Consider the following 15700-nt stretch of genomic DNA (forward strand, 5'->3'; position numbering starts at 1 on the left):
CCCTTGCATTATGGGAAATATTGGATCTACATTGTTATGTAGTTATTTTCCAAGATTGTAACATAAAAGTATAAAAGGTGCAGGGTGGTCATGAGGACCAACTCCTGCAGGCAGCCCTGCAGCACCACCTGAGCTGCACTACAGCAGCATGTAGAAGCAGTGTCACCACAATCCAGACTTTAGGCTTCATCCAAGAACATTTTTGCATTTTGATTCTTAACTTCTTCTACATGGTCAGGTTACATCAGGTTTGTTCAGAGTGTTCCAAGTTCATAAAATCCTTGCTTAATTTACCCTTACCATTATTGCCTCAATGAAAGTGTCACACAAGGTTGCCAGTTTTACTACAATTTGTGGGCAACATTAAGCAGTATAGTTTTAATAGAGTCCCCAGAACAATAAAAAGAGTTAGGACAGCGTTGTACTATGACAGATGTTAAGATATACTTGTTATTGATTAATTTGCTGCTTCCTTTCTGGATAAAGCTATAAGTTGTTAAATGTACAAAATGTCAAAAATCTTCTGAAAAAATGCTCATCATAATTTCTTAAGAGTCAAACATGATGTCTTCAAAACCCTGTATTGTCTGCCTGACAGATAAAAAAAATATTCAGCATTAATATGTAAAACCAGGAAGGGCAGCAGATTACCACAATGGAAGAGCAGAAACTAGTGTGGGATGTGGTATCATGACTCTTCAAATAATCAACTAAATGTTTCACATAACTCATTCATGAACAAATCTGTTGTTATGAGTGGTTCATGCATGAGGGCCAAAGGTCTATGAAGAAGAAGTAAAGATGTGACATGCCAGCTCCGTGTCTGACCTCTGATCACACAAGAATATGGCTCCATAGTCCTCCCTGTGGCGAATTACTCTCCCGATGGCCTGGTTCACAGCTCGGAAAGCCTGCTGTTTGTACCACTGCTGGCCAGAAAGGTACTGCGCACACACACACACACACACAAATAAAATAACACTTAGCCATAGAAACAGCATCAACATCTGTGACTGTCAGATAACTTTTTCCTCTCACCTTCAGTTTCGAAGTATTCTTCCGAATCATCTCATCCAAGAACTGCATCTTCAGGATGACTCGAGGGTCCATCCTGGGAGGGAAAGGAAGTCCGGTGATGATGACACCTCGACCAAAGGTGTTTGCAAAATCCAGACCCTCGCTAGCCTGACACAATAGAAATGGTATGAGAGGGAACCGTTTGCGAAAGCCTAGATGTGATGATCATAGCTAAAAAAAACACAAAAAACATATCCTGACTCCCAAACATTAAACCTCACCTTCCCTCTACACACAGCAAAGAAGGTTCCCCCTTTGGATGCTGGATCATTGACCTTGCTGTAATATCCATCCATAACCTAAGAAAAGACACAAAATGAGCTGTTGATATCAGCGCTCACACATTTCCAGGCAGCTCACACCATGACGAGCTCATGAAATGCAAGATCTTTAAGGAGACCTGGAAATTATCTTGATGGAGGTTTCATAATCGACAATATATATCTATGAATGTATTGTTATTTTGTAAAACATTCACCTCAGTAAAGGTACCCTTTCCTTTAGGTTCAACAAATATGGGCTTTACAGTTTCGATGCGATCTGCATGTCCTTTAGCCTAGTGAGACAGAACACAAACACAAACATATTGTAGCTGACTTTACATGACAACATTCAGACCAGAAACCTTTTGGAATGTCCAAAATAAATAAATCATCAAAAATACACCATAAAAACAGTGATTCTTGCTGAAATCTGCACTCACTCTCCAAAACTCGAGGGTTTTTTCCATTAAAGGAAAAGATGGAAAAAACACTAACAGACCATGAGGAACCACACGGCTCAGGTTGGCTGAGGAGAAAACACAGCAACCATTCATGTGATGATCTCGACATGACACATATCATCCAATAGGCACAATGCAAAATGACAGTCCTGTCCAACTAGGACATGTGGAACATGGAACTGGGTATAACTCACATTTTCACAAACATTGATGATGCTCAGCTCAGCTAGAAAAACATGTCTTCATGCACATGGCAGGATACATTTAAAAAATGTTACACATATATTCTGATCTTACCAACAGTGTTGCCCAAAGATGCCATGTTTTCAGGAACAAACCTTTCACAGAGGGAAAGATTCTCAATTTGATTTACATCATCACAGTAACAAAGTAAACCATCTGTAGAGTACAAGTATTTCACTAAAATACTAAAGATACCCTGGTCACAGTATTGCTACTCCCAGCTAGGGCACGATAAACCACAGTGGACCAAAGAATCAATATTAAAGCACATACCAGGATATGCCTGACGCAACTTTAGTAGCAATTACATAGTTATGACAAAAATGTTACTATAAAAAAGGGTAACTGTTGTAAAACTAACCTTCTGTCAAAAGCTGAACTTAAGTGCACTCCATCCGGGCCTCTGTCAATGACGCTCACAAAGATCTGGTCCCGGTCAATCACATGACTATTCTCCAGACTCACTTTGAATTCTCTGAACCAAAAGAAACATAACAGATCAGGATCAAGGTTGATCCAACAACATTATGTAATGTGAGGGGTTTGCTTGAACCTTTTAAACAGGATATTATGGAAAACTTTTCCTGGGGTGTGTTTGGTTAGTAAAGCTCTTCAGCTTTCTCTGGTGTGCATGTTCTTGGTATTCAAACATAAAGGGTTGTATTAGATGTGGGTATGAATTAATGTAACCGACATACATGCATGAACATTTTTCTACCAATGTAATGCCATGTACTGGTCTGATCTTCAACATCTCTTATCTTTTCACAACTTGTTAGAGTTGCCGGTGCCTCATCAAGTGCAGCTTAGACCGCATGTTGTCAGATTCTGCTATCCTATGGATTGATTGTGGCTCGAGTCTATAGTGTCTATCAAATATCTATATATCTATCTCTACATCTATATGCCTATACATCTATATCTATATACCTATACATCTATATCTATATGCCTATACATCTATATCTATATACATCTACATCTATATCTATATACATCTATATCTATATACATCTACATCTATATCTATATACATCTATATCTATATACATCTATATCTATATACATCTACATCTATATACATCTATATCTATATACCTATACATCTATATCTATATACATCTACATACCTATACATCTACATCTATATACCTATACATCTATATCTATATACCTATACATCTATATACCAATACATCTATATCTATATGCCTATACATCTATATACCTATACATCTATATCTATATGCCTATACATCTATATCTATATCTATATACATCTACATCTATATCTATATACATCTACATCTATATACCTATACATCTACATCTATATACCTATACATCTATATCTATATGCCTATACATCTATATACATCTATATCTATATACATCTACATCTATATCTATATACATCTACATCTATATCTATATACATCTATATCTATATACCTATAAATCTATATCTATATACCTATACATCTACATCTATATACCTATACATCTACATCTATATACCTATACATCTATATCTATATGCCTATACATCTATATACATCTATATCTATATGCCTATACATCTATATACATCTATATCTATATACATCTACATCTATATCTATATACATCTACATCTATATCTATATACATCTATATCTATATACCTATACATCTATATCTATATACCTATACATCTACATCTATATACCTATACATCTTAATCTATATGCCTATACATCTATATCTATATACATCTATATACCTATACATCTATATCTATATGCCTATACATCTATATACCTATACATCTATACCTATATGTCTATACATCTATATCTATATACATCTATATCTATATACCTATACATCTACATCTATATACATCTACATCTATATACATCTATATCTATATACATCTACATCTATATACCTATACATCTATATCTATATCCCTATACATCTATATCTATATACCTATACATCTATATCTATATACCTATACATCTATATACATCTATATCTATATCTATATACATCTATATCTATATACCTATACATCTATATACATCTATATCTATATCTATATACATCTATATCTATATACCTATACATCTATATACATCTATATCTATATACCTATACATCTATATCTATATACCTATACATCTATATACATCTATATCTATATACCTATACATCTATATCAGCGGTCCTCAATAGGCGGCCCCCGGGCCCCATCCGGCCTGCCGGCCTCCTGTTTGTGGCCCCCGTACTGTTATTCCTTCACCATGTGTTTTGTTTGGGTCAGCACGTGTACACCGGGACTTGTCTCCATGCCAACGATACAAAGACAACTGGATCACTCACCGCTGCGATCGCAACTTTTAACTTTCACTTTCGTTTTCGGAGCAGTTCGCGTATTCACATTTTGCCGGTGGCAAGAGATTGAAATGGCGTGTTCCAAGTCAACTGCTATAATAAAGTGGACAGTGAGAATCGGCAACTTATAGAAGTAGGAACTTAAAACTTCTATTCATTCTCCCTCCGACCAGGACAGAACTCACGGATCTGACAGTGCAGCAGTGACACACACTTACGATGTTTAACATGTTTTAGCAAGTCTCATCATACTTTATCACCTGTAGCGTAACGGACGGGGAGTTCCTCCTGGCAAACACCCTTTCACTCACGGTGCCAAAATTTGTATCATCCTTGTAAAAACTCAACATCATTTAATCAAAGAACAAATGACGTGAATTAACCCACAACCATCTTACATATCATCTTATTCACAAACACTTTCACGAATCATAATTACACCAACATCGACAGAATACCCAAGATCCATTGCGCCACAGTCCACAAGGGGCGTTACAATATGCCAGGAGAAGCTGTGATGAAGAATTCCAGTTTGAAACGGCATTATGAGACGAAGCATAGGAATTTTGAAGAGACATTTCCTCAAAATTCAGAGATAAGCACAACACAAATAAATGCACTGAAATCGTCATATCAAGCTGCAAGCAGGATGCTTATCACATCTATGTCACAATGAAATAAAATAATGCATGATGAAGTGATGGACACAATGTTTGAAGGCAAACCAAAAGAGGAAATATTCAACTACGTATTTGGATTTATGTTAAAATGGAAATTACATTTTATTTTTGTTCGTATTTTGTTGTTTAGAATGAAAAGGACATTTTGTTTTGAATATTACAGTATTATTGCATGTGGCCTGGCCGACCTCAATACATGGACCTTTGAGTCATTGAAAAAAATCTTTGTGGCCCTTTAAGATTTGTATTTGAGTACCCCTGATCTATATCTATATACCTATACATCTATATCTATATGCCTATACATCTATATCTATATACCTATACATCTATATCTATATGCCTATACATCTATATCTATATACCTATACATCTATATCTATATACATCTATATCTCTCTTATCTCGATAGATAGATAGATAGATAGATAGATAGATAGATAGATAGATAGATAGATAGATAGATAGATAGATAGATAGATAGACATTGCCCATTTGCTGCTGAGTTTTTAAACCTGCTCCATGCACTAGATTTCTCATAGTTTGTCAACTTCGATACTCACACAAAATCTCAAGATCTCAAGAACATAAGTATATCATCTCTACTGGACATGTTAGACACTCAACTCAGCAGTGATTATACCATCTCATCAACCAGACAGATCTGGTCTCAATATATAATGTCCTCCTCTCAGAAACACTGGATCACCATGCCCCATTTACATCACGAAATGTGTCTTTCCGCCATTCTGCACCATGGTTCACAACTGAAAATGAAAGCTGCTTGTCGCCAACTAGAGCGTCTCAGCAAGAAAACTGGCCTGACTGTTCATGCCTTAGCCTACAAAGACCACGTTTCAACCTACAAGGAAGCACTGAACCATGCCAAGAACACCTACTACTCTTCTATAATTGCTAAAGGACAAGGTAACCCCAGAACCCTCTTTCGCACCATCAATAACCTACTCCAACCGGCTAAACAATTCCCACTGGCTGCCTCCGTGACATCGTGGTAGCTGCGGCCAGGATAGCCGAGAGCTATAACATCGCCCTGTCCCGCGCAGTTAACCAACCCATCCTGTTGCTCGGGGACTTTAACTCCTGTGACCTGTCCAATCATCTACCCACTCTACATCACTACGTGGACTGTCCGACCCGCCTGGCACGTACCCTGGATAAGTGCTATGGCAATATACCAGACGCCTATAAATCCACCTGTAGGCCTGCCTTGGGGAAGTCTGACCACAATGTCATACATCTACTTCCACGCTACAGGGCTAAACTGAGACGGGAAAAGACAGTGACTAAGGAAATAGAGACCTGGACTGAGGACTGTATGGAGGAGATGAGATGCGAGTTGGAGACCACCGACTGGCTTTTTCTTAACTCATGTGACACTCCTCATGAACACTTTTACATCCTATCTGTTGTTTAATGAAAGTAAAATCATTCAAACAAAAACTGTTTTTAATAACAATTTATGGATGTCTAGTGATCTTAAGGAATGTATTCGTGAGAAAAAACGTGCTTTTAAAAATGGCAATATTGAGTTACTTAAGGAAAAAAGATGTGAACTAAGATCTAAACTGAGTCAAGCAAAAATAGAATACAAGGATAAAGTTGAATATCACTATTTCTCAGGAAATGCCAAGAAAGCATGGGAAGGTTTAAATGTGATGATGGGCAGGGAAACTAAGCAAAAGTGTACCCCCGTCACACCCCTCTCCATCTTTTGCACACGATCTAAATGTCTTTTTCAGTCGTTTTGACAAGAATGATTTCAGTGCTGAACGTGATAGTGTGTGTAGGTCCATTTTGGGTTATGCCCCTATTACACTCAATGAACATGAGATTGTAGCCAGCCTGTTTAGTATTAAGCCCAACTCGGCCCCGGGGCCAGATGGCCTGAGAGGTAGAGTTTTAAAAGAAAATGTTCATGGACTTAAAGGTATTGTGTTGGAGTTATTCCAGTATTTGCTCAATTCTCTAACAATGCCCAAATTATGGAAAATGTCTTATATCGTGCCTCTCCCCAAAAAGCCTGGAGCTACCGAATTAAAAGATTTTAGGCCCATTGCTCTTACTTCTATCTTGGGAAAATGTTTTGAGAGAGTTATAAGCAGACAAATGACAGCGTCGGTTTCTAACAGCTTAGATCATCTCCAGTTTGCTTATAAATGTCAGAGGGGAACTGATGACGCAACTGTCAGTATGTTCCACACCCTGTCAAAGCACCTTCAAGTCTCCTCCCACCTTGCTAGGGCCCTGTTTATCGATTTATCAGCATGCAGATTCACATCCTGCTGCAGAGACGTATTGATATAGGAGTAAACGGTGGTATTATCCACCTTGTTAGGGACTTCCTCTCTGACCGCCGTCAACAGGTTCTGGTCAATAATACTCGGTCCGACATCATTGTGCTGAATACTGGTGCTCCGCAGGGGACTATTTTATCCCCATTACTTTTCTCCATATACACAAACGAATTCCAACTAGATCTGGAAAAGTTTTGTTTGTTTAAGTACGCAGATGATATGGCCCTGGTTGCCTTATTGAAGAAGGGGGACATAGTTGGAGAGGAAGTATACAGAGCACATGTGTCATCTCTCCAGAAGTGGTGCGATGAAAGCTCATTAGAGATCAATGTAACAAAAACACAGGAACTTGTCTTTCATGAAAAGGACCCTGTGCAGCCCCTTATAATTAAGGGACAAATCCTAGAGGTAGTAAACAAGTTCAAATATTTAGGTACATATATTGATTGCAACCTAAATTTCAGTGAAAACACTGACTATATTTTTTAAACCTGTAATCAACGTCTCCACATACTGCGCAAGCTGAGCTCCTTTAGAGTGAGCAAGCATATTATGGAAACAGTTTATAAGAACCTGATAGAGGACATTTTAACTTTTAACATGGCAATGTGGTACGGTAATCTAAACATAAAAGGAAGCAAGCTGTAGAGAATAGTAAACCTAGCCTCAAAAATCATAGGGATGAGACAGAAACAATTAAGTTGTATGTACGAGGAAGTGCTTAGGAAAAAAGCTGTCAAAATAGCAAACGTTCCCTCTCATCCACTCAATAGGGAGTTTGAACTTCTTCCCTCTGATACAAAGTACCAAGGGCAAATCGTAATATTTTTAAAAATTCCTTCATCCCGAATGCCATTGGACACTGAACACCATGTCCTGTTGATGTGTTTTTAATGTAACTGCCACTGCTGTCCTGCTTTTTGCCCTGAAGATGTTTGTGTGTAAGTGTTGTTGTTGTTGTCGTCCTGCTTGTTGTTTTTATGAGACTAAAGACAAATTTCCACATTGTGGACAATAAATGAAACTAACTAACTAACTAACTCCACTAAACTGTGCTGTAACTTAATGGACTTCTTTGACAATAAAACTACTAACATCTACCAGCAGCTACACCATACAACATCTCAACTGAATGCTTTCACCACCCCCCGCCCTTTTCCTTTCCGTTTTTTTTCAGCCCCCTCTGCTGTAGATGAACAATTTGTGTCTGAACTCGTCACAAATTCTAGGCCCACTACGTGCCTTCTGGACCCCATGCCCACTCCCCTGACTAAATCCTGTCTGCCTGTGCTCTGCCCCCTGCTGACAAAAATCATTAATACATCTCTCCTGTCTGGTTCAGTGCCCACCTGTCTAAAAACTGCTGCTGTCACCCCAATACTGAAAAAACCTGGATCTGACCAGGAGGACTTTAACAACTACAGACCAATCTCCAATCTCCCTTTTCTCGCCAAACTCCTTGAACGCACCGTTGTTAGTCAGCTGCAGGTCCATATGTCACACTACAACCTATGGGAAGAGTTTCAATCTGGTTTTAGGGAAAAACATAGCACAGAAACTGCACTAACTTAGGTCATCAATGACCTGCTTTTAGCTGCTGACTCTGGTCACCTGAACATACTCAACCTCCTGGATCTCACTGCTGCCTTTGACACTGTCTGTCACACCCTTCTGCTGAACCGGCTAGAAACATTGCTTGGCATCACTGGCACCTTATTTTAGGGTTCAAGTCCTACCTCACAGCCAGACAACAGTTTGTGTCAATTTGCAGCTTTAAGTCTCCCACATCTCCCCTTTCTCATGGTGTTCCACAGGGCTCAATTCTTGGCCCACTACTTTTCATCATTTACATTCTCCCTCTTGGTCATATCATCCGCCAGCATGGACTCAACTTTCACTGCTTTGCCGATGACACACAACTATACATTCACATGAAACCATCAGACACTCTACCACCATCCAACCTGATTGACTGCCTTCATGATATCAACAACTGGATGAACTGCAACTACCTCAAACACAACCAGGACAAATCTGAAGCCATCCTCATTGCTTCCCCAGCCACTCTCAGCAAAACCTCCCACCTGAGCTTCTCCATCACTGGTTTCATCACATCCACTGTTGCTGAAGTTAGAAACTTAGGTATCACCTTAGACTCCACACTCTGCTTTGAATCACATATCAAAAACATCACAAAAACAGCCTTCTTCCATCTTAAGAACATCTCCAGACTCCGCCCCTCTCTATCTCACCCTGTCACAGAAACACTCATTCATGCCTTTGTTACATCCAGACTGGATTACTGTAATAGCTTTCTCCTCCGTTTGCCCAACCAAAGACTAAAAAAACTTCAGTATTTCCAAAACTCAGCTGCCAGAGTCCTAACTCACACACGGTCCTGGGAACACATCACCTCCACCCTTCAGCACCTGCATTGGCTCCCAGTCTAATACCAGATCACTTTTAAAACGCTTCTTCTGGTTTTTAAATGTCTTCATGGCCTGGCACCTCCCTATCTATGCCGTCTTCTCCATCCCTGTTCGCCACTCCGTTCACTACGTTGCTCTGATTCCCGTCTCCTCTCCATTCCCCCTGTAGACTACGCTCTATGGGTGACAGGGCCTTCAGTGTGGCTGGCCCCACACTGTGGAATGCTCTCCCACACAGTTTGTGCCAGTGCCCATCTATTACTACTTTTGAATCACAACTTAAGACTCACCTTTTTAAAATTGCTTTCCCTGATGATTTGTAATGTTTTCATTTGTTTTATGTATACTCCATTTATATACTTAATTTTGCTGCTTGACTGCTGTTTGTTTTTGTAAAGTGTCCTTGAGTGACCTGAAAGGCCGCTTATGGATAAAATGTATTTGGATGGATGGATGGATGGATGGATGGATGGATGGATGGAGGTAATCAGCTGAAAAAAATCCATACTGTGCAATCCTAGTTAGCAGTATACAGTGTTTGGGTCAAATGTATTAATGTCTCGATAGCTCCAGTTAGTGGTAAATAAATGCAAGTGTGCACCTTCATAGGTAATATGGGCTTTGAGGACAGACAGGTAACTTACATTCTCATCTCAGAAGTGAATGAAGACAGGGGAGAGAGGGTACCACTTGTCAGAATGATGCAGCGAACACCTTGACTGACCAGATCCTGCATGCTGAAGCCAGGAGAGAAACACCAGTAACTCAGGATGTTGCCTACAGGGTGCAAAGAAATGTACAGGGACCAGTTAACCAGGTTTACTCAGAATGTGGATCAGCTCATTGACAGAGAATCAATGGCTGCAATATCCAGTGTCAGTATGGTAATTAATTAATTTTGAGATAAGTTAGAGATGGGGTAGTAGTACAGTGTTTGGTGTTGGGGTAGATTTTACTGTTCTGAGCACAGTTGAAGCACAAAGCTGATACTCCTCACTGCTTCACAAACTGTCCGGCAGAATTAAATGACATCATTTGAACAAGCTGTTCTTTACTGACACTATTAAAAACTCAATGTGTGAATAAAAGGGCTGTGTGAATACTGTAACCCCACATGACAGTGTCTATCATGTGCATCATCACCTTTTTTCTTTGATGAGGATGAAGACCACACATCAGTGTTCTGTTTTTTCTTGTTATAACTGGTGTCTTGATGGATGTGAACCTGAACCAAACAGAAACATAAGACAGCCCACACGGTCACTGTGTGATGATGCACATCATTTCAATATGGCCGCCAGTAGCTGTAGCTGTAAACACACACCTTAAAATGAGCTGTGTTGGACTGCATCTGCAGTTCTCGCTCTTTTTCTGATGGTTCTCCACAGAACACCAGCTGCAGAAAGAGGTACGAGAGGAGGAATTATTGTTGCTAGTGAAAGCCTAGAAAGACTTTATCGGAGCTGTTAGTACACCAGCCTAGACACTGTACCCAAGCTGCACAAATTTTGAAGAAATTATCTGTGTGTTTCTGAGATATCAAGTTCATGAGAATGTGCTGCCATGAGGTCATGATGACCCTGACCTTTAGCCACCAATATGGTGAACATTTCTACCAGATTAGAAGAAATTTCATCCAGACATTCTAACTTAGTCCAAGTGTCCAAAAGTCTGCAGAACAATGAACAATGGACATACCGCATTTATAGTTTGTCCAATCACTCTAAATCATGATCACTCACAGGGGATGCCAAAATACCAAAAATGTGTACCTCAAAAGCTCGGGGACAAAGTATTAACCAAAACATGTATTGATTAGAGATGTGGAAATGTCTCTATTAAAAGCATTAACGCAAGTTTGCAGTCTATGTTAATGTTGAAGTTCCAGCCTCTGCTGGACAATGAAGTTGTCAACGTCGCTCTCTTGCATTGAGTTGTGGGCAAACACTGGGCTAAGGAGATATTGTGGAGGGAAGCAGATATTTGCAGCAAATGATTAAAAAAATTAAACAAACAAAACTTCCATCATTTTCAAATACAATATCAATTTCTGATTTTATGAGCCCTTGGCTGACTGATGCAGACATCGCGGTGCACAGACACGCACACTGCCAGTGTGAGCTTCAAAGCAGCAGCAGTTGAGCGATGAGAGCTCCACAGTCAAGTTCAGCACGGACAAACAACGCCTTTTTCCCCTTACCCTTGTGATGTGTGTGCATGAGTGAGGAAGGTGAGAATCTGCTGATGTTCCTCTAACTAGTCTATTTCTGTTAACAGCAAATGTTTAATACACTGTAGAGAGATTAAAGTTTTGTTTATTTACTGACATGGGTCATACAAATACTGGTATTCAAAGATTTGCTGCTTTAGCTTTAGTCTGATTTATAAAAGGACTTTCTAAACCAAAGGGGAATACAAATGCTCTGAACTTAATACATACAAACCACAAGAGAACCATCTGAACATCTCAGAACAAGTGTACATTGAAAATGTTGAATTACTCCTCTAACTTCATAATTTAGCATACCTGTATGATGTCAGCCAACTTCTGCAGTCCGCTTGTGTTCAGGAACACTCCTGGCTCTGATGACAAACATATGACAAACAACTCATTGATTAATTAATCAAATGACTACACATGTGATTTTGTATTGTCACAGGGTCTGGTTGGTATTCAGACACAGATAGTCCCTGTGTGAAATAAGCAGGGATTAAGACCAAGCATTATACATACAGTTCCTACATTCTTCTACAACGTACGTAGGAATGAAGGGAAATGAGACTCCCTATGCCAAAGATACATCACATAATGGACAACAGAACATGTTAAATATCCCAAATCAAGTAACATGTTGTATAAAAAGGAATAAGAAACCAAGCCATACTGACGTCCTGATAAGTATCCAATGATCTGCTCCAGAGCTTCACACACTGCAGTCTTGCTGCTGTAGGTCAGTTGGGCTCTCTCCAACAGCTCATAGATGAAGCTGAGACAGACAGAGAGGATGGACAGAAAACATCTTTTTCAAAATCAGTTTGTGTTTTTTTAAACCAGCAACTGATTTCAATGACAAGAGGTTACAGGGAGGTTTTCTGCAGAATGGCCCTGGAGTATTTTGCAAAAGAAAATGCAAAACAAAAGTAATCATATGGATGCTGTTATAATGTGTTGTGAATGAGATTCTGGCCCACAATGCATTCTGGAAAGTGTCAAAGTTTAGTTTTTTGCTCTAAATTACATAATTACATAATCACCATCAGTAAACAGGACGCTGTCTGACTCTTTCAGGGAGGCTGTTGTTTTGGGGAAAAGTTCAATGAAGTCTCGGTCAGGATGGCTGACGGTGGCTGTGATTTTTTTCAAGATTATAACTACAATAACAAACTTGTGGTTGTCTCCTTCCACTATTGTAAGTTTTTTGCCCTGAGAGACGCTGTTATTCAGGCAGAAATGTTACAAGTGTTGGTAGGACAGACAGGATGACAGACATTCTCCACATATAACTGTGGTATTCTTTTCCTCAAATAAATTGCCAAAGACACTACCAGTTACTACATTACTATTGTCACATTGAACTCAGTAGCCCCTGTAACACTGGTCCTGTAATGTTGCTTTGTGGGACATTTTTTTTTTCGCTGAGTGAAGGATCTGTTTAGTTATCAGACTGTGAACACCATCAGACCGACATGCTCCCACGCCGCGGGCGCATGACCCCTGCACTCAAAGGTCAGTGTGAATGGGGCTTCTGAGTTCAATGTGACAATTAATTGCAATACTGATTTCAGGTGACATTAACCAGTCCTATTTCAGTACTTCATAGAATGGAGGTCAGCTGGCACTAGCAAAAAGTGCAATAATTAATGCACACAATGTTTTGTTATTTAATGCAATATGAGATTAATTTAGGTAACATGGCATTCATATAAATTAAGATGTAACTGTATAAGGTATCTAACACCTGGGAAGGAGCATTAAGATACATTGGAAAGGGTTTTGTGGAGATCAGTGGTGGTTCTAGACCAGTTTTAATAGGGGGGCCAGGTTGGGGCCGGCTTTTTTGTTAGGGGGCACATACAACCCGGAAAAAAGGATAAATCCCTCATTCAGGCAAAGCAGTGTTTACAATTTCAGCAATTTTGATTGGGTAGTAAACTGCTGAGACACTTTATTTCTGCCTTTCCCTTCAGAACAAAATTATTGCAAGAAATCTGTCATTGTATTATTGATGCAGACTCCCCGTCAGGGGGGCCACAGGGGGGTCCAGACTCAGAGTTACGGGGGCACTGGCCCCTGTTGGCCCCCCCCAGAACCGCCCCTGGTGGAGATCCATGTAAGATGTCGTGGCATTAGTAACAGACAGTAATAATACAGAATACATTGAACACCAGACTCTGACATACCTTCCAGGTTTAGTGATGCCTTTGTCACTGGGAACATCATAGGAATCGATGGCAGCTTCCAGATTCAGCAGTATCTCTTTCAAAGCAGACAGGTTGTAAAAATCCCACACAGCATTGACATTTGTTGTACTGGTTCATGAGATACTCTAATAAGGCTTATTTATCTTCTTTATACTTTAAAGAATACTTACGTTTGATTTTAGCAATGTCGCTTATCTCAATTTTTAAACCTGAAACAAAAATCTTAACATAAGTATATATATAGATTTTTTTGTAATACATTCAGATGTTTTATAACTTATGTCAATCAAATGCTATAAATCCTACTCCTGATGTCTGCTACGTCGACAAATGAGACAAATAACCATTCTGACCAGAGTTGAGAGAGTCTACATTGAAGTCCCCACTGACAGAGTCTCCACAGCTGACATCTTTAGCTTGCTCCACAAGCAGCCTGTTGACAGCATCAATGGCTGAAGCTATATCATACGGAGTCAGGTCAAATGATGTTGATTCTTCGCATGTCTTTTCCTGCAGATGACAGAAACAGCATGTTGTGGGATATTCTGCCCTCGATGAGAACTGACTGTGGTTATGACATGATGACCCTTAATCTCTTGCACATGCAGGCTCAAGAGTCTGCAACTTTTAATTAAACTGAACACTACATCATCAGACTTTATGGTTTGCACCTTCACTCAAAATGACTGGTGTAGACTTGGACCTGCATTCAGATGTGCAGAATCTTAATGTTATTAATCAAAGTCCAAAACTGACGATCACACCTAGAGTGAAAGTAGAGCAGGCAGGGATTGATCTTCTTCATCATGCTCTTTCTATTTCATTTTTCACAATACTGTCAAAGAGCAACATCTTGAACCTTTTTGAGACCGTCAGAAAACGTTCTCAGTTATCACATATAATCATTACAATCTTCACTGAAGTGTGAATGAACAACTTATGACATTCACAGAAGGCAAATACAGTATGTCCAGGGCAGAGACTTACCACATTATGAGCCTCATCAAAGATGATTACAGCTCCATTTAGCTCGATGTTGTGTGCCCTGCGGCTCTGTGGAAAAACGAACAGATTAATGTCCACTGTATTGCTATGGGCCAACAAAAGTTTAATACACAAAGTTGCACTGTTAACCAATAGCAAACTCTCTAAACACTGCCAGCCTGTAAAGAAGAAGAAAGAATTATGCAAAAATTACAATCTAGCTATTATCTACTTAACCCCATGCTGATGCAAAGTCAAGTGAGCTTTCATGGCTCACACAACATTTCTGGAGCTTGTGACTGTGATAGAAAGCACTCTAAGGTATAGTTTGTAGTTAATTTGGGTGTCCTTTGAGAAAAAGGCAGTGCTGATGGTGTTACAACTACTCACTGGACTACTAAGCAAATTTGTCTGACTGGAAAGCTAGCCCCTGTCATGCTTACCAAC

The 15700-nt window shown here is 39.5% G+C and overlaps 1 protein-coding gene across 1 annotated transcript in view; it reads right to left on the bottom strand.

Moving 5' to 3' along the window:
* rtel1 (regulator of telomere elongation helicase 1) overlaps positions 1 to 15700 on the bottom strand; it is a 31804-nt gene that overhangs the window by 9513 nt on the left and 6591 nt on the right. Inside the window, exons 8-23 of the mRNA XM_030423273.1 lie at positions 15257 to 15322; positions 14623 to 14779; positions 14440 to 14478; positions 14249 to 14324; positions 12737 to 12834; positions 12375 to 12430; positions 11172 to 11243; positions 10991 to 11072; positions 10492 to 10624; positions 2406 to 2519; positions 2099 to 2139; positions 1781 to 1866; positions 1556 to 1633; positions 1299 to 1376; positions 1039 to 1185; positions 829 to 944 (exon numbers count right to left, since the gene is read on the bottom strand). Coding sequence (XP_030279133.1) covers positions 829 to 944; positions 1039 to 1185; positions 1299 to 1376; positions 1556 to 1633; positions 1781 to 1866; positions 2099 to 2139; positions 2406 to 2519; positions 10492 to 10624; positions 10991 to 11072; positions 11172 to 11243; positions 12375 to 12430; positions 12737 to 12834; positions 14249 to 14324; positions 14440 to 14478; positions 14623 to 14779; positions 15257 to 15322 — 1439 coding nt within the window. The remainder of the gene's footprint in view (positions 1 to 828; positions 945 to 1038; positions 1186 to 1298; positions 1377 to 1555; positions 1634 to 1780; positions 1867 to 2098; positions 2140 to 2405; positions 2520 to 10491; positions 10625 to 10990; positions 11073 to 11171; positions 11244 to 12374; positions 12431 to 12736; positions 12835 to 14248; positions 14325 to 14439; positions 14479 to 14622; positions 14780 to 15256; positions 15323 to 15700) is intronic.

The sequence above is a fragment of the Sparus aurata genome, chromosome 7 (assembly GCF_900880675.1).
Source record: "Sparus aurata chromosome 7, fSpaAur1.1, whole genome shotgun sequence".
Lineage (NCBI taxonomy): Eukaryota > Metazoa > Chordata > Actinopteri > Spariformes > Sparidae > Sparus > Sparus aurata.